This window comes from Chrysemys picta, chromosome 20 (genome assembly GCF_011386835.1).
Source record: "Chrysemys picta bellii isolate R12L10 chromosome 20, ASM1138683v2, whole genome shotgun sequence".
Lineage (NCBI taxonomy): Eukaryota > Metazoa > Chordata > Testudines > Emydidae > Chrysemys > Chrysemys picta.
The window spans coordinates 15,822,709-15,843,556 of NC_088810.1; the positions used below are offsets into that span (position 1 = coordinate 15,822,709).

General features: G+C 59.8%; 2 protein-coding genes across 18 annotated transcripts in view; one reads left to right on the top strand and one right to left on the bottom strand.

The window, feature by feature from the left end:
* On the top strand, positions 1-14,092 carry LOC101942203 (immunoglobulin superfamily member 11-like). Its single transcript, XM_065574721.1, has 7 exons — positions 1-429; positions 3,381-3,541; positions 4,787-4,991; positions 6,231-6,386; positions 6,865-6,987; positions 7,876-8,032; positions 11,647-14,092. The coding sequence occupies exons 1-7, from the start codon at positions 231-233 to the stop codon at positions 12,002-12,004; spliced, it is 1,359 nt and encodes a 452-aa protein (XP_065430793.1). The 5' UTR covers positions 1-230; the 3' UTR covers positions 12,005-14,092.
* USF1 (upstream transcription factor 1) overlaps positions 13,322-20,848 on the bottom strand; it is a 26,579-nt gene continuing 19,052 nt past the window's right edge. For 13 of the 17 annotated variants that reach the window (XM_065574712.1, XM_065574713.1, XM_024107045.3 and 10 more), the window contains 6 exons: positions 19,888-20,086; positions 19,008-19,095; positions 18,641-18,699; positions 16,948-17,042; positions 14,983-15,111; positions 13,322-14,533 (listed from right to left, as the gene is read on the bottom strand). In XM_065574712.1, coding sequence (XP_065430784.1) covers positions 14,444-14,533; positions 14,983-15,111; positions 16,948-17,042; positions 18,641-18,699; positions 19,008-19,095; positions 19,888-20,086 — 660 coding nt within the window. In that variant the 3' untranslated portion in view covers positions 13,322-14,443. The remainder of the gene's footprint in view (positions 14,534-14,982; positions 15,112-16,947; positions 17,043-18,640; positions 18,700-19,007; positions 19,096-19,887; positions 20,087-20,848) is intronic. The other 4 variants (XM_065574720.1, XM_065574715.1, XM_065574719.1 and 1 more) reach the window with 1 other exon arrangement.

Here is a 20,848-nt window from a genome sequence, read left to right on the forward strand (position 1 = left end):
TGGCGGCAGGGTATCCTGGGGTCTCTTCCATGCTGGCGGTGGCCTGGAGGCAGGATACCGGGCTAGATGGGCCCCTGCTGTGCTCCACTCTGGCAGTAACTGTCCCTATTCTCTTTCCGTAAGGTGTTAGTGACTCCCCATTAAAATGGGGAGTGGGGGGAACTGGGCCCTGGCAGCTTGTGCTGAGAAGGGGGGTGGGCACCGTCGATTGTGCTTGTTTCCATTGAGCCATGCCCTGGATTCGGGAGAGGGAGGGGACTAAAGGCGAGTTCAGAAGGGAACAGACAGAGCGAGGCGGGGAGCTGAGCACAGCATGGGATGGACGCGCTGATCTAAGTGCCACAGCCATGGCCCCGAGGGAGAGGTCCAGACCCCGCGGCCACCCCATCGCCCCCGCCAGCCTGTGGCTTCTCCACTGCTACCTGTCAGGTACCCTGGGGGCACAAGGGGAACCAGATGGGGCAAGGGAGAGGGGACAATTCCTCCTGTGGCCGGGATGGTGACCCCACGCATTCGCCTCCAGCCCCTTCTGGGCCCGATCGCTACTCAGGTCAAAGGCCCTGCAGATTGCGATCAGCGGGGTGAGCAGGGCAGCCTGGGGGCTGGAGGGAGGAGGGGCGGGGGTCAGCATGGGGCGGGGGTCAGTCTCGGGGGCTGGCCGCCGGGAGGAGAGATGGACTGGAAGTCCCTGAGCTAGGTGCCAATCCCAGATCTTTCACCACCACCACCCCTCATGCCCATGGCCAGGGATCCCTGCAGCACCTTGCACGGAGCTCTGTCTCATCCCCTCAGGCTCCTGGTGACACAACCAGCTGCAAGGGAGCTCTGGCGTAATGCTTCCAAGGGGTGTGAGTAGGGGGTGGCACAGGGTGCCCCCGGGGGGGCAGAGAGGTGAGACCTCTGGCAGCTGCTGCCTGACCCACACTGGCATCCTGGATGAGGGGCTGGTTATGCCCGGCTGGCCCAGCTGGGTGCTAGTCCCTGCTTTGCCACAGACTCCTTGTGTGACCTGGGTTAAGTTGCTTAGCTTCCCGTGCCTCGGTTTCCCCTGTGTGCAATGGGGATAGTCTGGGCAGGGTGACACTGCTATTTGCCCTGCAACATTCGTCCAGGGCCTGCTAATACTTCTCAGAGGGGGCAGCAAGTCTAGTGGTTAGAGCAGCAGCGGGGGAGGGGCTGGGAGTCAGGATTCCTGGGTTTGATTCCCAGCTCTGGGAGGGGAGTTACCTAGTGGTTAGAGCAGCAGCAGGGGAGGGCTGAGCACCTGGACTCCTGGGTTCTATTCCCAGCTGGGGGAGGGGAGGGGAGTCTGAGAGAGGGGCAAACTACAAATCTGGACTCCAGAGTTGTATTCTCACCTCTTTCTTACCCCCTTGAGTTACCGTGGGCAAGTCACATAATCACCGTGTGCCTCAGTTTGCCACCTATCAGTTACCCCTTGAGCCCTCCAAGTGGCAGATCTGCCATAACTGCCTTGCGTTACCAGGCTAAATCACGGTCCATCCATGACGCCTGCCTGGCGCCTTAGAGCTGCCGCGGTGCAGTGGCCTTTCCTAGGCTGAGAGGCTTCTTTGTTCTGGGTCGCTGACACGGGGAGGGAGGGGGGTGTTGATGACACCCCCACGGGTGTGTGGCCAACCACAAACCCATCTCCCAGCAAAATGCCAAGGAGCTGGAGATGACCCATGGGCTGGGGAGGGGCGGGAGCCCAGCTGACTGGAAGCCCAGCGGAGCGGCCTTTATGGACACTGGTGTGGAGGGAAGTGTGGACTAGCGGTTAAGACACAGCCAGGGCACTCAGGGTGCCTGGGTTCTAGTCCCGCCTTGTGGGCGAGTTGCTTTCCCTTCTCTGAGCCTCAGCTTCCCCATCTGTCACATGGGGCCGGCAAGCTTCCCCATGTGCGCAGCTGTCTGGGAAGTGCTTGGAGATACTAAGGGCTATGAGGCAGCACAGTCTTTCTCATGGGGGCCTCTATCGCCCCCACCTGGAATGGACAGGAACCTCTCATGGGGGGCCACTCTTTCCAGGCCGCCTTTGGGGGCCCATTACTGGTGTTCGCTGCACTGTGCTGGGGAGGGGCTGTCTTAGCCGGTGGGCACCTTAGTGACCAGGCCAGGGCCCCTCAGACGTGGCATCAGCGCGGCTGCCTGTCCCATGGCCCCTTGCACAGCGCTTCCTAATTAGTGCCAATTACCCTGAGGAGTTGTCATGCCCCCCCCCCCCATGCCTCCGTTAATTATCTGGCATGGGAATAGAGCAGGCAGATGGTTCCCACTTTGTGCAGTTCCCTGGAGCAAGTGTCCACAACAATCCCCTCCCTGCCACTGCAGGACAGTGCCCCATTGTTCAGCCCCCCCATCTCCTGCATCCAGCTGAGATCCGGGGGGGGTGGGGATGGCGTCCCAGCCTGGAAAGGGTTAAGCAGGCTAGAGCTGATGTGTGATGGCTCCTAATCGCTCCTCCGGCCCCGAAGGGGTTAACCCAGCCAAGCTGGGATCGAGGCAGGACAGGAGACAAATCCATGTTAATTACCGAGTGGGACTAATTACTATTGATGGTTCATTGGCAAAATGAATTGGCAAAACATAGTTGCCCGGTGCAAGCCAGACAGACACACTGGCTGCTGCTCCAGACTTATTCCAACTCCTCAGTCCAGAAATCACGCCCCAAATCTCTTGTGCGCTGGCTGCCCCTTGCGTGTGGCTTCGGGCCAGCCTGGTCGCTCTGGCTTGGGAATCCCCCAGCCAGCCTTGAACTAGTTCGGTTTCCCCGCAATCGGCCCAGCCTCAGCCCTGACTTTTTCCTCCTCACGGTTTCTCCAGGGTTCCTCAGGTTGGAGCAAAGATTCAGCCAAGGTGAAATTCCCCTCGGCAACCAGGGATAGGCCCCATGTAGCGCTAGGCCCCATGTAATGCCCAGCTCTGCCTGGGGGACCCTGCGCGGGTGAGGGCTGCGTCTCTGGGAAGCTGGGTGGCTAATGCAGGCCAGTGGGGAATGCAGCTTTACATGGACTCTTTGTGCCTGGATCACTTTGACAGTCCTCACGGTAACAACCACTGGGCTGGCACAGGCCGGATGCTAGAATTGTTCTGGCCCAGCATGGTCAGGAACTGTTCCTGTGCCCAGCTCTAGGCCGTGCCAGCGTCACCCACTGCCTGGGGGTGTCAGGTGCCCTCACACCGGAGGGTGGAGGCTGTTTCAGCCACACAGGCCCTTAGCTCTGGTTGTCCCTTGTCAATCCCTGCATTGGCTGCTGGCAGCCATCCCGGCTGAGGGAGCTTGTCTGTTTTTCACTCCTCTGGCTCTGAATCTTGGCCAGGCTTCCAGCTTTCATTGCCAGGATCCTCCGTGCTGACTCCACCCGTTGTGCCTTTTCCAGCAGTGGGCGCGGTGAAGGTGTCGGTGGGCGCTGCCAGCATCCAGGTGGCGAGGGGAGGGAACGCGCTTCTGCCTTGCAACTTCCACACCACGGCCTCGCTGAGTCGCCTCAACATCATCTGGACGGTCACGCCGCTGGCGGAGCCAAACCGGCCCCAGCAGGTAGGTGGAGCGTGGCCCTTTTCTTTCCCTTCTGTTGCTGGAGGGCGGTTAGCTTCGGTACAATCAGGGATTGAGGTCCCAGTCAGGGATTGGGGCCCTAGGATGCTGCGCACTGTCCTTGCCCAGAAACCTCACAGCCTAGGATGGTGGCCAGACAAAACAGGTGGGAGAAAGCAACGGAAGAGAGGGGGCGCGAAAGCAATGGCGGGGGGGAGGGGGAATCAACACATGAGGACAAATTAACTTGTGATGCCCAGTAAACAGCCATCCCGGTTCACCAGCTGCTGTCAGATGGCAGTCTTGCAGGCATCACAAGAGAGAGGAGCTGTTGTGAGCGCGCTGTGCAATTTCTCAAAACTGGGGCACCATTAACCTGTGGAACTCCTTGCTGCAGGATACTAGTGAGGCTAACAGTTTAGCAAGGTGTTGACACACAGGAATAATAGCAGCAGCTGCAGGCACGCTGTCTGGATAATACAAGAAGGGGCAGATTTCAGGGTGGAGCTCGCTAAGGAGTCATGGAGGAGTTCTGCTCCCCCACACCCTGCTCTGCCCTGCCCTGCCCCCATGGGGTACTGCTACATTGCTGCTTAGGAGCATTGTATGGAGAGGGCAATGAGCCACCTGCCCCTCTCTCACACTGCAGATCACAGCCTGGCCTCGCCTTTCAGGCCACCAACCTAAACAGTGACTTTAAAAGCAGCCTCCTCTCCCTGTCACGAGGGGGAAGGCAGTGCTGGGACGAAGGTGCTGCCTGGAAGCACCACCCTAGGATGCACCCTTGAACAGACCCCTGTTGGGCTTCATCCTCCTTTTCAGTAGGCCCAGCCCTGCTCCTGCTGACACTGGGCTTGGCACTAGCCCCTCCAGGTATAAGAACATACAAACGGCCACTCTGGGTCAGACCAATGGTCCAGCTAGCCCGGTATCCTGTGTTCTGACAGTGGCTACTGCCAGGTGCTTCAGAGGGAATGAACAGAACAGGGCACTTATCGAGTGAGCCCCAGAGCATGGGGTTGTGTCCCTGACTATCTTGGCTAATAGCCATCCATGGACCTAGCCCAGCTAGTTGGTGTCAGCAGTGGGATTTGACGTAGGCACTCCTGGCTCCCAGCCCAATGCTTTGCCCACTGGCCCACACTGCTTCTGCCAGTGCAATGGAAGTGCCCTGTGCTCAATGAGGGAACAAGGTGAGGCGTCTCTGGCTCATGGCTGGTTTCTTCCCTCCCTTCCCCTCCACCCCAGGTCCTGGCTTATGAGCAGGGAGAGGTGGTGGAGAGTCTGTCCCAGTACACGGGCCGCGTGGGCTTCGCCTTCCCACCCGCCCAGAGTGCCACCATCTTCCTCAACAAGACGCGCAGCTCGGATAGCGGGACGTACCAGTGCAGCGTCATGAACCCACCCGACCGGGACACGCCCAACATCGGGGTCATCCAACTCACCGTGCTCGGTACGTCCCACCCTCATGGGGAAGAAGCCCTGCCTCACCTCTGCTGCCCTGCCCCCCCCTCCCCCCAGCATCCCTGCCTTTACACTGTCTACTGGGTGCTTGTCTCAATGTGTGTGTGTGTGTGTGCAGGTCTTGGGGTGGATCTGTCTGTCTCTGTGTGTAGCTCTTGGTGTGTGTGTCTGAGTGTGTGTGTGTGTGTGAGTCTTGGGGGGCCTGGTTGTGTGAGTAGGTCTGCCAGAGTTTGTGCAGTTCTTGGTATGTGTGCGTCTGTATGTCTGTGCAGGTCAGGGGTGTGTATCTGTCTGGGTCTTGGGGGGGGGTGTCTGAGTGTATGTGTGTGGGGGGAGGATTGGGGTGTGTGTGTCCCAGTGTGGCTGGGAGTGAATGCTAGTGTGTGTGTGCCCCTATCTCAGTGGGTGCATGTGCACACACATCTGAGCAGCTGTCTGGGTGTGTGTTGTGTGCACACTTTGTTGTGTGCCTCTGTGTTACTATCTGTGATATCATGAGATTTAGTGCAAAATGTGCACGTGGGAGTAAAGCCTGTGTGTGAGCATGTAGCAGTGTGTGTGGCGCCTTGGTCTGACGCCTGGGTGTGTCTGTACCATGAGGGTGTATCTGTGTGTGTGTTTGTGTGCATAGTGTTTGTGCTCAGCTGAATTGTCTGGGTATTGTGTATATATATGCTTGTGTGTGGGAGTGCACGGGCATTGTGTGTGTTCATGTGCACTGTGTTCACTGTGCAGTGTGTCTGAGTGTGTGTGTGTGAGTGCATGTGCAGTGTGCCCTGTGTTGTGTGTGTGTGTGAGAGAGAGAGTGCATGTGCACTGAGCTGTGTGTGTGAGTGCAGGGCCGGCTGCAGGCACCAGCCTGGCAAGCAGGTGCTTGGGGTGGCCTCTCTGGAGGGGGCGGCACGTCCAGGTATTCGGCGGCAATTTGGCGGATGGTCCCTCACTCCCGCTCGGAGCGAAGGACCTCCCGCCGAATTGCCGCCGCAGATCTCGATCGCGGCTTTTTTTTTTTTTGGCTGCTTGGGGCGGCCAAAACCCTGGAACCGGCCCTGTGTGAGTGTGTGGCTCTTTGTCTGTAGCTGGGTCAACCCACCCCCCAGCTCTCTGACGAGTGCTAACAACCCCCAGTGCCGGGGCTCTCAGTAGCTGCTGTGGGCACTGGGAAACCCAAGGGGGGGACTGTCCACAGCAGGTCCCCCTGACAGGGCACTGGTCTGTGTCCCCGCAGTGCCCCCTTCCAGCCCCGAATGCTCCAGCGAGGGGAGTGGGGAGGAAGGGGGGGACGTCCACCTGTCCTGTGCTGTGCGGGAAGGCGTGCCCGCCCCTACCTTCAGCTGGGAGAAGATCCCCCCCGACAAGCAGCCCCTGGTGATGAGCTACACAGGTACTGGGAACGGCGGGGTGGGGGGGACGGGGTGGGGGGGACGGGGTGGGGGAGGGGTGCAGCATGGAGAGGGGTCTGGGTCCCATCAGGGACTCGCCCCTGAGCACGTGAGCCCCACAAATACCTGTGCCAGGGTCACATGCCACAGTACTTACGTCGTGCACACAGGGCAATGTGGCATACACGGTGTTGCACCCAGACATGCAGAGTGTGCCAGATGCCATGTGACGGGCATCTTCTGGCAGAAGAAGCCAGTGGGGAGTGGGAGGGGGTGTCTAGTGGCTGGACCACAGAGAGGAGAAGAGTCTTGTCCCACCACCGGCTAGGTAGCCGCCCCCTTTAGCCCATGTGGCAGAGGCCCCTGTATTTGGCCCCAAGGAGCTGGGTTCTAGCCCCGGCTCCCCAGCTGGCCTGGGGGTGGCTCCAGTGTAACCCGCTCCCTCTCGTTTGTCCCCTCGCTCTCCGGCTGGCGGGGCAGAGGCGCGCCGGGCCCTGCTGACCCTGCAGAACCTGACGGCTGCCACCTCAGGCCTGTACCGCTGCACAGCCTCCAACGCGCTGGGCTCTGGCTCCTGCGCCCTCCAGCTGCGCGTGCGCCTGGGTGAGTCAGGGCCAGGGGGAGGGAGGGGAGTGGATCCCTCTCATCAAACACTGGGCACTGATTGAACACTTGCCAGTGCCGGCGCTCAACTGGAGAGCTTGACCCCAATGAGCCCTCTGATTGGCTACCCAGACACCAAACTGGTCCCAGCTGTGAAGCCAGCCCAAATGCTCCAGCCATGGCTTGAGGCAGAGAATGTCCTGCTGGAGCCAGCTGCCCACCGTACCCCGCCCTGTCCCTGGGGTAGGGCCCTTGCCTGGTTCACTAAAACTGGATCAGATCAGAGCAGCTTGCATTTGGGGCTGAAGCTCTAAGAGGGGAGATGCCCACAGCCAAATCCAGCATCTCTGTGCCTCTAAATCCCTGTGGCTAACGGCTAGGCCTGGTCGGAAAGGATCCGTGGGAAGGTTTCTCTGTCGGAAAGGGCTGATTCGTTGACAGCAAAATGCGTCAATTTCGATTTGAATATGGAGACGGCCAAGACGCTCCAGGTTGGCCCGTTCCAGACAGGAACGTCTCGACTTTTCATTTCGAAGCCACATTCCGTTTCAGGATTTCTGTCCTTGTACAGTAGTAGGGGGGAAAGGAACAATAATGAAACTGGAAGGAAACATTTTGATCAACCCAACGGTGTCTTTGTTCTGGAATTTTATTGCCTGGGAAATGTGGAAACTGTTCATTTTTGTTCTGTGCCGGAAATTTTTTTTCAAACTTGCGGAAAACCTGATTCCCGCCCATCTCTGCTGACAAATCCCGCACTGGGACCGTCTGCTTTGGCCAGTCCAGGTCCTCTGCACCCCCTGCTACCAGGATCCGCCTTTCCTGCCACCCGACCATCTAGGCAGCAATTGGCCGCCGAGCCGCTGGTGACCTGTCGCTGTGTTTCAGCCCCGCAGGGCATGCTGGGCATCGCGGTGGGTGTCACCGTCACCCTGACCATGGGGCTGGTGCTGCTGGCTCTCCTAGCCCTGGTGCTCTGGTTGCACCACCAGAGCGTGCGGAAGTGGCCGGAGGAGGAAGTGGAGGATTCGTACAATGAGATCAGGTGAGCTCAAAGGCAGTGGGGGGCGGGAGGGGAGTGTGAGGATGAGAGGAGGGGTGAAAAAAAGCAAAGAGAAAGGCAGAGCAAAGCGGTGGGAGGAGGCATGAACTCCACTCCCAACAGGGGCACGTAGCTGCTTGATCTCCAGGGGTTCAGAGGTCTTGGGAAAGGGTGTGGGCAATACGGACGCTCTTCGAGAGACAAGGGATTAGACTGAACCCCGCTACGGCTCCTCTGCACCCCTCAACCGTTGGGGGTGCTTCCCCTTGCACCTAATCTATTATGATGGTTGCTGTGCACTGCTCCAGAGGTGGCTGCATTTCAGTGCTGGGTGAACTGATTCTTGATGTAGGGCCTAAGTCACATTTCCACTAAGGCCCCTACACCGCACTCTAGCAGCATACCCGTTATCCTGAAAGGGGCCTTAGAGTAAACGAGAATTAGGCCCCTTGGGGACCGTCTCAGAAGAGCTCAGAAACGCCGGGGGCGGAGCTCTTGAAAGTCTGGCTCCACGGTGTTCGTAACATCCTTTAGCTCCAGGCAGGGGGGAGTGCCAATAGGTTCAGGGTGCTGGAGCCGTATCAGCTCCCGGAGGGATCGAAACTCACAAGTCAGGCTCCCAAAATCCCGAGATTGTCTGAAAAAAACCATGCGATTTGATGACAAGTGTGTGGCTCTTCTCCTTCTGATTCCTGAGCCTTTCGAGGGCACATTTCCCGGCTTTTTCCTGAAACCAGCCATTTCTGTAAAACGTAAGCCCAGAGTGTCCTGGCCACAGGACTTCCAGGGAAACAGCAAAGAGCTGGGAGTCCTTTCCACGCTCAGGCTGTGTGAGTATTACCATGGACAGCGAAAAAGAAATTGCACCAGAGCCTCTGAGCTGCCCAGCCCTGCTGTGAGTGCCTGGGAGAGTCGGTCATTTGGATTTTCATTTAACCCACAGCCTGGCAGCAGGATAGAGACACAGCAGCGAGGAGGGATAGTCCAGGAATGAGCACGCTCTGGGGAGCCAGGACTCCTGGGTTCCCACCGGCTAGTGCAGGGGTTCTCACAACACACTTTTTGGTGGCCTCAGAGTGTGGCCACCAACCCTTGCTGGTGGCTACTCTGTCAAACCATCTCCCACGGCCCTTCATCCAGAGCCGGCCCCAGGGAAGATGGGTCAGGAACTCAGGAATCCCAGGCTCTCCATGCCCCGGCCAGATGGGAGTGGGAGAGCTTCCCAGGGGAGCGCCCCAGCGACCGAACGCCGCAGACGCCTCCGCTGACAAGTGCTGCCTCCAGCACCGTGCAGGCCTCCAAAGGCACTGCCTGGAGCCCCCCAGGAGCTGCGAATCCCTGCCGCCTGCCCTCGGTAACAGCTCTTCAGGAGCAACTGCTGGGGGCTGCAGGGAAGGGCTTTGCTCCCCCCCAATCTCCACCCACGCTTTGGAGGCTGTCGTGGCTGCGAAAATCTCCACTGGTGGCTGCATTTGAGAAACGCTGAGCTAGTGACTCTGGGCAAGTCAGTTTCCCCACTTTTTGCCTCGGTTTCCCCATCAGTACAATCCTGTCCCAGTGGCCAATCCTGCCATGGGGTGTGTCTGTGAAGGGCTGTTGGTTGGCCAGCATGCATGCTTGTGAACACACGTGCACACGCACACACACACACACCCTCCCCAGGTGGAAAATGTGGGCAAAAGCAGCTTTTATCTGGTGTTTAAAGCCTTCTCCCCTCTTCTGTGGAAGGCTGGACAGGATCAGCCTGGCTCTGAGATTTCTGTGTGTTACCTGATTTTGTGCTGAACTGTTTGCAAAGTGGCCTGGCTGAGAAATGCACTAGGGACTGGAATAGCATAACAAACCAGGGTAAAGCAAACAATACGGTCTGGATGCAGGATTCGGGGGGGGGGGGCGGGGGAGTGTGTCTCCGGCCCGTACCGTGCAGGAGGTCAGACGAGACGGTCAGAGTTGGGCCTTCTCTGGCCTTAACATCTATGGCTCAGTTACCTCCCTGCTGCTGTTTGCAGCCTCTGCCCTGTGTTGCCAAGTGAGTCTCATGACATGTGTTTTTCTTAAAGCCCCAGCAGCCGGAGTCCTGTGATTTTAGGAGACACTGCTCAGCTTTCACTGGGGCAAAAAAGTACATTTCTGGCTTTTACAGTTGTGTAGAAAAGCTGGAAAATGTGACCCCGAATGGCTCAAAATCTACAAACAAAACCTGATACAGATGATTTAAAAAATATTATCATTACTTATTAGGTGTATTACGGTAACACCTGGGATCCCCAGTCCTGAACCAGGCCCCCTTGGTGTCAGGCGCTGTACAAACACAGCCCCCTTCCCCAAGGAGCTTCCAATCTGAAGGGAACAGGGTGGGGGTCTTAATTAGGGGTGCTCTCCCCTTGCAATCAGTGATGACCCCAGTACTGTGCTAGGGAAGCGAGGTTGGGGGGGGGGACAAGGAGAGGGTGAAAGTGGGGTATAAAGTATAAGCCAAGAGCCAACAGCTGGCGCCCGACAGACCAATGGGGTGTACGATACCGGTCAGCACACCAGACCGTGCTCTCCACCCAGCAGCAGCTTAGCTGGGGACAAGGGTTTTGTGGAGGGCTTTGGAGGTGTTTACAAGGAGCGTTCCCCATGTGAATGGGGCGGGAGGGGAGTGAGCACGAAGGGGCTTGCTTGGAAAATCTCACAGGTTTGAAGCAGCTGTGATTTTTTCGGGGGGAGGGCGAGGGATGTGATTTTGGCACACGTGGCGGGTGCCAACGGTGCTGATTCGGGGATCGCTGCGGGAGGTGCTCTGGCCAGTGCGAGCCAGGAGCTCGGACGGCATCACGCTGGAGCCGTCTCACCTTGGCAGCATGACTCTGAAGCGAAGGAGGGGCAAGGTGCTGCATGGGGCGCTGGCCGGAGGCGGGCGATTCTCATCCACACACCTCCAGGAGCTTCCCCCAACCCCAATCCCTGACGCGCTCCTTGAAAGCCGTTCCCCCGTAATAGAGCTGGGGGAGGGACGTCCCGTGATGAGAGCCCAAATGGGGCGCGGGGCGATGATTAGCAGGGGTCCTAGGGCGGACGGTGTTTAACAGGCCATCACACGGCACAGCTGTTTAGGCCAGGAAGTGAGGCAGACGCATCCAGGCCGCTGAAAAGCAGGGGGACTTTGGGGTGGCCGCGTGGAGAGACCTGAGCTGCAACGTGGCCAGATCTGGAGAACAGGGCTGGGGGAGCTTCACCGCTGGCAGGCAGCTGGCCAGGCTGGGCTGAAGGGGCCTGACTTAGTGCGATGCTGGGGTCAGCACTGACTGGGAGGGGAGCGTGTCCCCCACTGTGCTCCCGCCCCCCCTCACAGCACAGCACCCCCCCACAGCGCCCCCACCCCACCCCTACAGCACCCCTTATTGCATCCACATCCCACCCCCTGCAGCACAGCGCCCCCCCACCCTGCACCCGCAGCACAGCGCCCCCTACTGAGCCCACACCCTGCCCCCTACCACACAGCGCCCCCTATTGCACCCCGGCTCCCCCCCGCGTCCCTTGTTTGCCCTTCCCAGTCAATGGGCACTGCTGGTTCTGTGCTGCCGTCACGCCCAGGGCAGAGGCTGACGTTGCTGTGCACAATGTCTCCTCAGAGTCGACAGCCTCTCACCGCGGCGTCTGCTCGTAGCCAAGACTCTCGCCAGCGACATCCCCATGGCCAACCAGGCTGCAAAGCCCCTCTGGATCTTCACCAGCTCCACCCCCAACACCACCTACGCCAAGCGCCAGCGCGGGCTGGGCGAGGGGAGTCAGGCGGCACCGCCCGGGGGGCTGCGACAGCCAGTGTGGGCAGCGCCCCGGGGCAGGAGGAGGAGCAGCAGCAGCCTCTCCGAGGAGGGGTCCCTGCCAGGCAGCCAGGCAGAGGAGGAGCCAGCCTGGCACCCTTCGTGCCACCGAGAGCCAGCCCCAGCCAAGGCGCTTCCCCCCAAGCACCGCAGCTTCCTGGTCTAGGGGCAGCGGGTCCAATGGGCACAGAACGTGGGGGCCGATGCCGGCAGCCAGGTCTCCCTGGGCAGGCACATTGGCCTCTGTGCACATGCAGCAGCCTTGGGCCAAGCTGCTCCCACCCTGCCGTCAACCCCCCGCAGCCAGCCCCATGTTCCTTGGCACTCAGCCCCCAGGCCCTTTCCCTTGGGCAAAGCCCCCACGCTGGGTAGCCCCTCTTCTGGGGAGGCAGCCGGCCAGCCCCCCAGCCCTGGGGCCAGTCAGGTGTCAGCCATGGAGGCCTCTGCCTTGAACCCAGGTCACATACAGACTGGGCAGACGCAGGGTTAGCTTCCCCGTGCTGCCCCTGCACGGCTTCAAGAGCCCCCCTGCCAATCTGGCCAGGCCGATGCCCCTCCACGGAGCCCGCTGCCGATGCCAGCTCAGATGGGAGCAGCGACCTCACCAGCAAAGGCTATCTTGCCTGGCCCATGGGTCAGTGCCCTGGTCCCGGCTCAGCCCCCCAGTTGCAGGGCTCTGCCGCGCAGCACCTCCTGCTGCTGAGGGGCCCTGTGGCCAGTCACGAATGCCCCCAGGCCTGGCGAGCTAGGGAAGGGGACGGGCTGGAGCCAGTGTGGCCAGAGCTGTTTGGGTTCGGAGCATCCCCTGTCTCGGGCTCGCGGCTATTCATGGGAAAAGGCTGGAGAGGCTCAGGTGATTCGGGGACATTCGGCCAGGGCCATCTGGGCAGGGGAGGGGATAGTCGTGGGCCCCTTTGAGGGGTCTCAAGCTGGGCCCCTTACATCACACGTCACTTCTGAAGATCTTACCCTGAGCACCCCCACCGCAGCCCCCATGCTTGGGCCCTAGGCAGGGGGCAGGAAACATGAAACCACAGAGGAAGGAAAAGGGAAGCGTCTGCTCATGGGGCACGGGAGAGAACAGAGGCAGTTGGGGAAGGGCAGGGGATCCCCAACATTCAGGGGGTAATCGCCTCTGTGAAGCCAGGATGTTCTTTATCTCGGCCCCCACCCCACAGGGATGAGCCAGGACCAGACACTGGCTACTGCTGCATCCTTGGCTCCCACCTGGCTCCCACGCACAAGCTCTCCCAGAGGGGGAAAGTCAGGTCCTACATGGGGATCCTCCTGGGGACAGTTCTGGGGCCTGTGCACTGCAGATCAGTGATCGAAATGCCCTACAGGTGAGCTGGCCCTGTGCTTCAGTAGCCCAGCCCCGGGGACTGGAGGGGGTAGCAGCAGGGGTCCTGCCCCCTCTCCCGCCCACCCCTTCCAGAGCTGGATTGGGGGGTCCCTGCCAGTGAAATAAAAGCAGCACCACATGGAAAAACAAATCACTATTTTTATTTATTCTGCTTTTTAAATTCAGAGAATTAAAAAAAGTCAGAGACCAGCAGAACCAGGCAGTGCCAGCCATGGGAGGGGATGGGGGGGGGCAGGGGCTGCCCCCGGTACAACGTCATCCGCCTCCCCCACAGCGAAAGGGTCAGTGGCTCAGCTGACAGCACCTGCAGGGAAGGCCAGCTGGAGACAGGCTAACGCACTCCAGGCACACCCGGGGAACAGCAGTGTTTCCCCAATGCTGGTAGCTGCCCTCCCTGGCACATGCTCGAACAGCCCAGGCTGGGGGTGGTGAGGGCACCAGGGAGGAACGGCTCAAGGCAGCACATGGGTGGGGGCGGGTGCCGGAGCCGGCTCCGGGAGAAGTGACCGGCTCCCTGTAGGAGCAGGGGGGAGATGAGCCGGGCTGGGGAGAGGAAAGAGTCAAGGCAAGGGGTGAAACGGGACAGAGCGTGTCTGCCTGCTCAGCCGGCGGTGACGAGGACGTGACAGCACGCGGGAGAGAGGATACGCGTGGGCGGGTGCGTGGGGCTGATGGGTGGACGTGCTACTGTGCAGGCCTGAGATTGTGTGCACATGCGCGGGAGAGCTACCAAGGGGAGACGTAGCTGTGGGCGAACACAAGCATGCGTGGCATCGTGACTGGGCACAGAGGCCCCCGCGCGCGCCCTGCCTGGCTGCCCACAAGCGGGGGCCACACCGGGAGCAGAACACCAGTTCGTTCCACCACAGCAATAAAAATACTTTTTAAAGAGACAGCGTCAGCTTCTTTATTCAAACCAGCTCCGCCGGGGAGAGGGGCAGCAGGCCGAGTCTCTGGCCCAGGCTGGGTGGGAGCTCTAGGGGGAGGCAGGGCAGGCGGAGGCTCTGGGTCAGGCTTGGGGGGAGCTCTGAGGGGAGGCCCGAGCGCTGGGTTCAGCCCCAGGACGCTGACGCTGCTGCTTTCGGGTCTGTACAGCAAGAGCGAGGCGCTGCAGTTCAGGAGCATCGGCAGGCGAGAACGGTCTCCTGCGGGCAGTCGTGACTGGGGGGGTCCCTCCTCGCCTTGTGCCTTGGCAGACCCCGAGGCCGGGGGTTCAGCCGCTCCCCCCACGCCCCTCGCCAGTCAGTGGGTGTCGTTCTTGATGATGATCTCCACCCCGTGCTGACGCAGCTGCGCCCGCAGAATCAGGTTCTTGTTCTTGAGATCTTCCACCTGGAAGGGGGAGAGGGCGTCAGGCTGGGGACCTGCCCTTGCCCTGCCCTAGCCAGAGGTGGGTGCTGCCTCCTCCTGGGCTAGAAGCTCCTTCCCCAACCCATCCCCTTCAGCTGTCCCGGGCACACGGGGTACAGGAACAATGCTGGGCTGGCTAGCCTGGCACAGCCCCTTCCTCTGCCCAGCGGCAGGATAGGCTCTGCCTGACGCTGGGCTGAAGGCGGAGCCCAGTCCCTGTGGCCCATTCAAGTCCTGGTAGCTGCCAGGCAAGGAGGCCAATGAGCAGCAGAATCAGAGCAGAGTCACCCGACCCCTAGCCATGGCACACCAGGCAGCTGGCCGCTGCTCCCAGCCCCCCTCCAGCTGGGCTGGATTGACTCTGGTGGCCGAACGGGGATGGCTGCCCAGGCCCCAGGGCCAGCTGGCCCCCAGCAGCACCCCATACTCACCTGCTGCCGCAAGACGTCATTGTCCATCTGCAGCTGGTCGAGGCCCTGCAGCTCCTCGGAAAGGCGGTGGTTGCTCTGCCGCAGCTCCTGGATGTAGTCACAGGCTTTGGAGAGGATCCCTCCCTTACTCTGCAGAACAGAGACACGGCTGGGAAGAGACGGGGGCCAGAGCAGCAGGACATCGCCACTGGGGCTGGCTGGGAACCATCAGCCTCGGCCCCTGCTAAGCTGGGGTTTCCTTACCCCTTTCACCAGTGCAAGGCCCTGTGTGAAGGCTCCCGTTCCCAATCAGCAACGGGTTTAAACTAAACTGAAATAAGCGTTCACACTGGAGCTAAAGCGGCGCAAGTCTGGGTGCGCACAGGGCCTCAGACAGCTCCTCGCTGCATCTGCCCCTTGCCAGCCCCAGTGGCCAGGAGCCCAGCTCTCAGTGACAATCACCCCAGCCAGGGATTTGCTTCGGCCCGAACTTGGGAACAGACGTCTCCACAAGTCCTGAGCACGCAGGAAGGGGGCTGCACTCGAGCATGACCATGGCCATGCTAGGCTGTGGGCTGGCAGGGGACTGGGCTGCACAGAAACATTTGCCCCCCAGCTACAGTTAGGTTGTAAATTGGTTTCATCAGAGCAACGCAGCCCCATGTGGATGCAATGAATACGATTTAACCCCCACCCCGAGCAAGCTAGTGCTGCTAGGAATCAAATGACACCAGACGGACATGAGCCAGGCTGGAATGAATCCAGGGCCCAGGCAGGGATCTGCACCTGTTGAGGTCAGTTAGCTTCCCAGCCCTTAGTTAATCTGCTGCAGCGGGTGCATAGGCCGGGCTGGATTCATTGATCCAGATTCCCTGTCACCTGGTCCCTTGTGCAGCCATTTACACCAGTGCAAAGTGAGTGTCGCACACAAGGGGCAAAGGCCCGTCCCTACAGGGGGAGGCTCTGAGTGCAGAGCTACGCACTGGCTTCGGCGCACTTCGTGAGCACTTAAACTAGTGCCTTGAGCGCGCAAACCACCACCTGGGAATGAGGCGCGGTGGGGGTGGGGCAATGCTATGGGAGGGACACAAAATGGTCTTGCCAGGTAGCCCAGAGCCCAGCACTGCGGGGGGTGGGGAGTTACTTCCATACACTAGGACCCAGAATCCTCCTCCCTCCGTCACTCCAGAGCCACCTGGGGCTTAGAGCAATTCTCCTCGCTCTTCAGCTGGGCGGCTCTCTCCCGCTCGCCCTTTCGCCCAGCATGAACATCGCCCTCTGAAAAGCGCTGCCCAGCCGTCAGCGAACACTGCTGGGCATGGTGCTTCCTGCCCTGGTGCAGCCAGGGAGAGTGAGGCAGAGACATTGTGGCCCTGGGCAAGGAAACGCGTCTGCCGACTTCAGGGACAAGAGTCAGTTGCCGCTTTTTACCCTCTTGCTAATGCTGCACAGCCAGCCTGGGGAAGGGCGAGGGAGCTGGAGGAGTCGGGGGGAGTGATCCCCTGGGGAAGGGGGAGGGAGTTGGAGGAGTCGGGGGGAGTGATCCCCTCTCTGACAGCCCACCAGGGCCAGCCTGGCCATGGGGGAGGGAGCTGGAGGAGTCGGGGGAAACGATCCCCTTTCTGACAGCCCATCAGCGCCAGCCTGGCCATAGGGGAGGGAGCTGGAGGGATTGGGGTGGGGGCGACCCCCTCCCTGTCAGCCCAGCAGAGGCAGCCTAGGGAAGGGGGAGGGAGTTGGAGGGGTTTCTGCTGACAGCAGTGAAACAGTGACCGTGATCTTTACAGCTGACATCATTAGGGTTCAGTGTTGACATCCCTAAGGGATGAACAGGGCAGTTGACGGCCCTGCCACCAGCAGTTCCCACCTGGTTCTAGAGAGAGGGGCTGAATTTGACACTGGCGTAGGGAAATGCAGCCAATGCAGTTTGGCCCCCTTACGCCGGTCTCTGGACCGTGACCAGTTCTTCCAGGGGGGCTCGCTTACCTGCCCTGACTTGGTGTTCTCCATGGAGCAGTCTGGGATGATCTTGGAGAGCTGCACAATCCAGTTATTGATCTTGTCCCTGCGTCGGCGCTCCACTGGGGTAGGGAAAGAGGGGATGGAATTTCAGGAAGGTTCCCAAGCTTACAGCAACCCCAGCCCCACGGCCTCTGGGACTACAGACAGCTACCCTCACCTCAGCCCAGGTTTCCCTAGAGAGAGCTGTGCCCTGAGAGCTGAACACCCCCTCTTTGACAGATGTCTCTACACCCACCCTGGCCATGGCTGAAGGTCGGATCCTGGGAGGAGAGAGAAAACGGGAATGGGAGTATGGCGGAGAAGAGGATCTGGCGCGGGTTGGATTGCAGAGGGGAAGGGTGGAGAAGGTAGGATGCAGGCTGGAGATGGGACCCCAGGCTCATTGGGGTGACACTGCTAATTAGGCTCATTAGGACAAAGAGCCCAATGGGTGGGGCAGGAGTGATTAATCCTTTCCCTTGCCGGGATGCTTCCATGTCTGGTGCAGTGGGAACAAAGCCCCCTGTCTAAGGGGCAGGCACAGCCGCTTTGGCGTGCTGGGAGAACACTGTCATTGGAAACCCGGAGCTGAGGTTAAGCTTAAGGACCCAACCCTTTGTCAAACGGGCAACGCACAGGCCAGGCACCCAAATCACCTTAACTCTGCCCCCTAAGCCTGGGGGAGGAACCTGAGGCACCATATCTGTCTAGAAGAGTGGTTCTCAACCCATTTACCACATACGGTCCACAATTTGTTATGTGGGCTGCATCCAATACTATCTGGGTGGCCCTGAGGAGGTCACATGGGCCGCAGCTGTGTGCTGATTGAGAACCACTGGTCTAGAACATGCCACTTCCCTGAACGCAGACATTCGAGTCCTTTACTAGGATCGCAAGCTCTGCCCTTCGACAGCCTTACGCTGTGCGCGGAGAGCCGGGGAGAGGCTGATGAGGCCTGAAGGTCCCCAGCCCCTGCTCTTCACTAGAATGCCCTGTGCTGCCGGTTACACTGAGAGCTGGGCACGTGCACATTCGAGCCCCCTGGGCCCACCTCGGGGCAGGAAGGCCCTGCCCTGGGAAGGGAAGCCAGTGCAACAGCAAAGAGCCTTCTTATTACCCACAAGGGCAGCAGCTCATCCAGACGTCCTCCGAAAGGCCTTATGCCAAACGATGCTAGGGATGGGACAAGGACAGAAGCGTGGCCACATTTAAGATGCCTACAGCTGTAGCCTGAGCGTCTTCAAACCCTTGCTCCCAAAGTACCATCTTACAGGGAGCCTGCAGAGGTGGGGAACATACGGGGTTTTCAGGGTCAGCCCTAGCTAGGAGGGGAACTACGAAGGGATGGCTGGAGGCAGAGTTAAGGCCTGTTTGGGTGCCCTACCTGTGCACTTCCAGACTTTCAAAGGACTGAGTTGGTTTTAAGTTTAAGCTTCTTAGCCACGGATTTCCTGGGCTGATAACTACAGCGCTCCCACTGATATGTGCTTTCCATCTTAACAGAGCTTTGCCATCTGGGTGGGAACAGATCAAGAGTTAACCAAGAGACACTGCTCCCTACATCTACTTCTGAAGGCAAGATTCCCCTTGGTCTAAAGCTACTGTCAATGGAGGACGCTCTTGCTTCTCCCCGCCCCAAGCCCCAAACCTCCCCACCGCCCAGGGCCCCTGCCCCTACCTTCATTGTGTTGTGCTCGGCGTTTCTCATCCCGGGTCGTCCGAGGAGCTTCGGACTTCCTGAAAAGCAAACAACCCCACCAGACAGTGTAATGCAGACACTCCGCACTAAACAACGAGCCCCTGGCACATCTCAAAGCGCTTCACTCAGGCAACATCAGCCCTGTTTTACAGGGTGGGAAACTGAGCCAGCAAGCCAGTGGGACAGCCAGGAACAGAACTGGGAAATCCCGACTCCCAGCCCCACAGCTGCTCCCCATAGCTGTGGATCAGAACAAAGACTCCCAACTCTCCCCACAAGTGGGAGACATAAGAAAGAAGGCTACTAGGGAAGGAGGAGGAAAGCATGGGGCTGGACAAACACTCACGGAGAGTAGGGGTGATTCCTGGGCGCGATAGATCTCTGAGCTCCGCCCTGCAGAACTTCCTGGGGTGACATCATCACGAAGAACTGCCCTGAACAATTGGAAACACAAGAGATGGGATCACAAGGGGAACGTTCCCACAAGATAAGCGAGAAAGCCGTACGCGTGGGGCGAGGGAGCACCGCTGACCCATCTCTGGGGTGACCGCACTGGCTTCATGCGCTGCCAGTGTATCTGGACACAGGAGGGAAATGCATTTGCAGCAGCTGCTCTGGATGTAACAAACAGGGTTTGTTTAGGTGACGCTCAATTTGTGGCCTGGTTTTGGGAGGTACCAAGCAGCCACAACTCCCAGAAGTACTGAGGATTGCTGCCTCCCACTGACCTCTGAGGCTACGAATTTGTAAGGGGCAGGATTTAGGTCTAGGAACAAGAGGGGACGAACGGAGCCAAATCAAATCAGCGTTGAGGTGTCTTCTCTGAATGTAAACCTCCCCATTGCTGGGGACAGCTTTGGGGAGAAGCAGAGAGTGAAACCGAGAAGCAGCAAAAGGCAAACTGACCAGTTTAGAATCAACCTCCCAGCACAAAGCAAGCGAAACCCCACTGGCGCAGAGCGACCCCGCTCTGATGTGCTCTGTGCTGGCGTAAACAGGAGGAGGCCCCTGCTCTCCAAGGCAGCCTCCAGGCTGGGCAGCCCTGCAAGCTGGGGAGTCAACGTTCACGGCACGCCAGGGAAACCCATCGGCGTGGTAGCAGCAGAAGGCTGCACCGCCAGCATCGAGGACTCCACAGCTAACCCACATCGCAGCAGGCTGCACAAGTCACAGGAGACAGGCCCCGAGAACGCAGGCTGGGTGTCCCAGCCCCCAAGTCATCCAACCTGTACCAGTGGGTGTGGCCTGCCCCAGGAGGGCCTCTGAGTTCTGGGTGGTCACCACTGCGGTGGCCGTGGTCCCTGCACCGGCGGAGGTGCTGGTGTCTGCCACAGCTGTCGTGGGGAAGTACGTGTAGTGGGTCTCCGTGGCTGTGGCTTCTGTTTCAACAGCATCTTCGCTGGTAAATGCACCCTGGATAACAGCCTGGAGCAGAGAGGGGCAAAGGAAGGCAAGATCTAGAGCAGAGGGTCCCAAACTGTAGGGAGTGGGTCCCCAGGGGCAGGACGGGGTTATCAGGGAGGCGCAGGACCCAATGGGGCCACACTGCAGGGCTGGTGTATGGAGGGGGCGCTGTCTGGCAGGGGAAGCAGGCTTGGCTCTGTGTGGGTGGTCTCAGCTGTCGGGTCAGGCTCCCTGCCTGCCTCACTCCCACAGCCCCCAACAGGCAGTTCCCTTCCTCTGCCAGGGAGGCCGGTGAGGACTCTGAGTGGGCAGCAGAAGGCTGCACCCCAGGAGTACTGACCCCCAAGCCAGACACAATCTCCTCCCGACCCCAGCCCTTCAGCACAGCACCAGGCACAGAGCCCTGCGTGCTGCCCCTGCCGACAGAGCTCCCCCATCCCTCCTCCACTGTGGCCGCAGAGCACAGAACCCCGTGTGCTGCCCCTGATGACACAGCCTCTCCCCCCTAGTCCAAGAGCTTCCCCCCACCCAACCCCCAGACAGGGGACATGAACAGGGTCGTGCTGAAGGGCTGAGGTCCAGGGCGGAGCAGTACCCACTGGGTGCAGCTTACCACTTCCTCTCCTGAGCCCAGCCCTTCAGCACAACCCCATCCGCTTCTCCTGCGCAGTGAGGGAGCGAGATGGGCAGGAAACTGGGTCCTGGCAGCTGAGACCCCCCAGACCGCTGCAGGAGCGGGCGGCTGTGGGGGTGGTGCACAAGGGACGTGAATTTCCAAAGAGG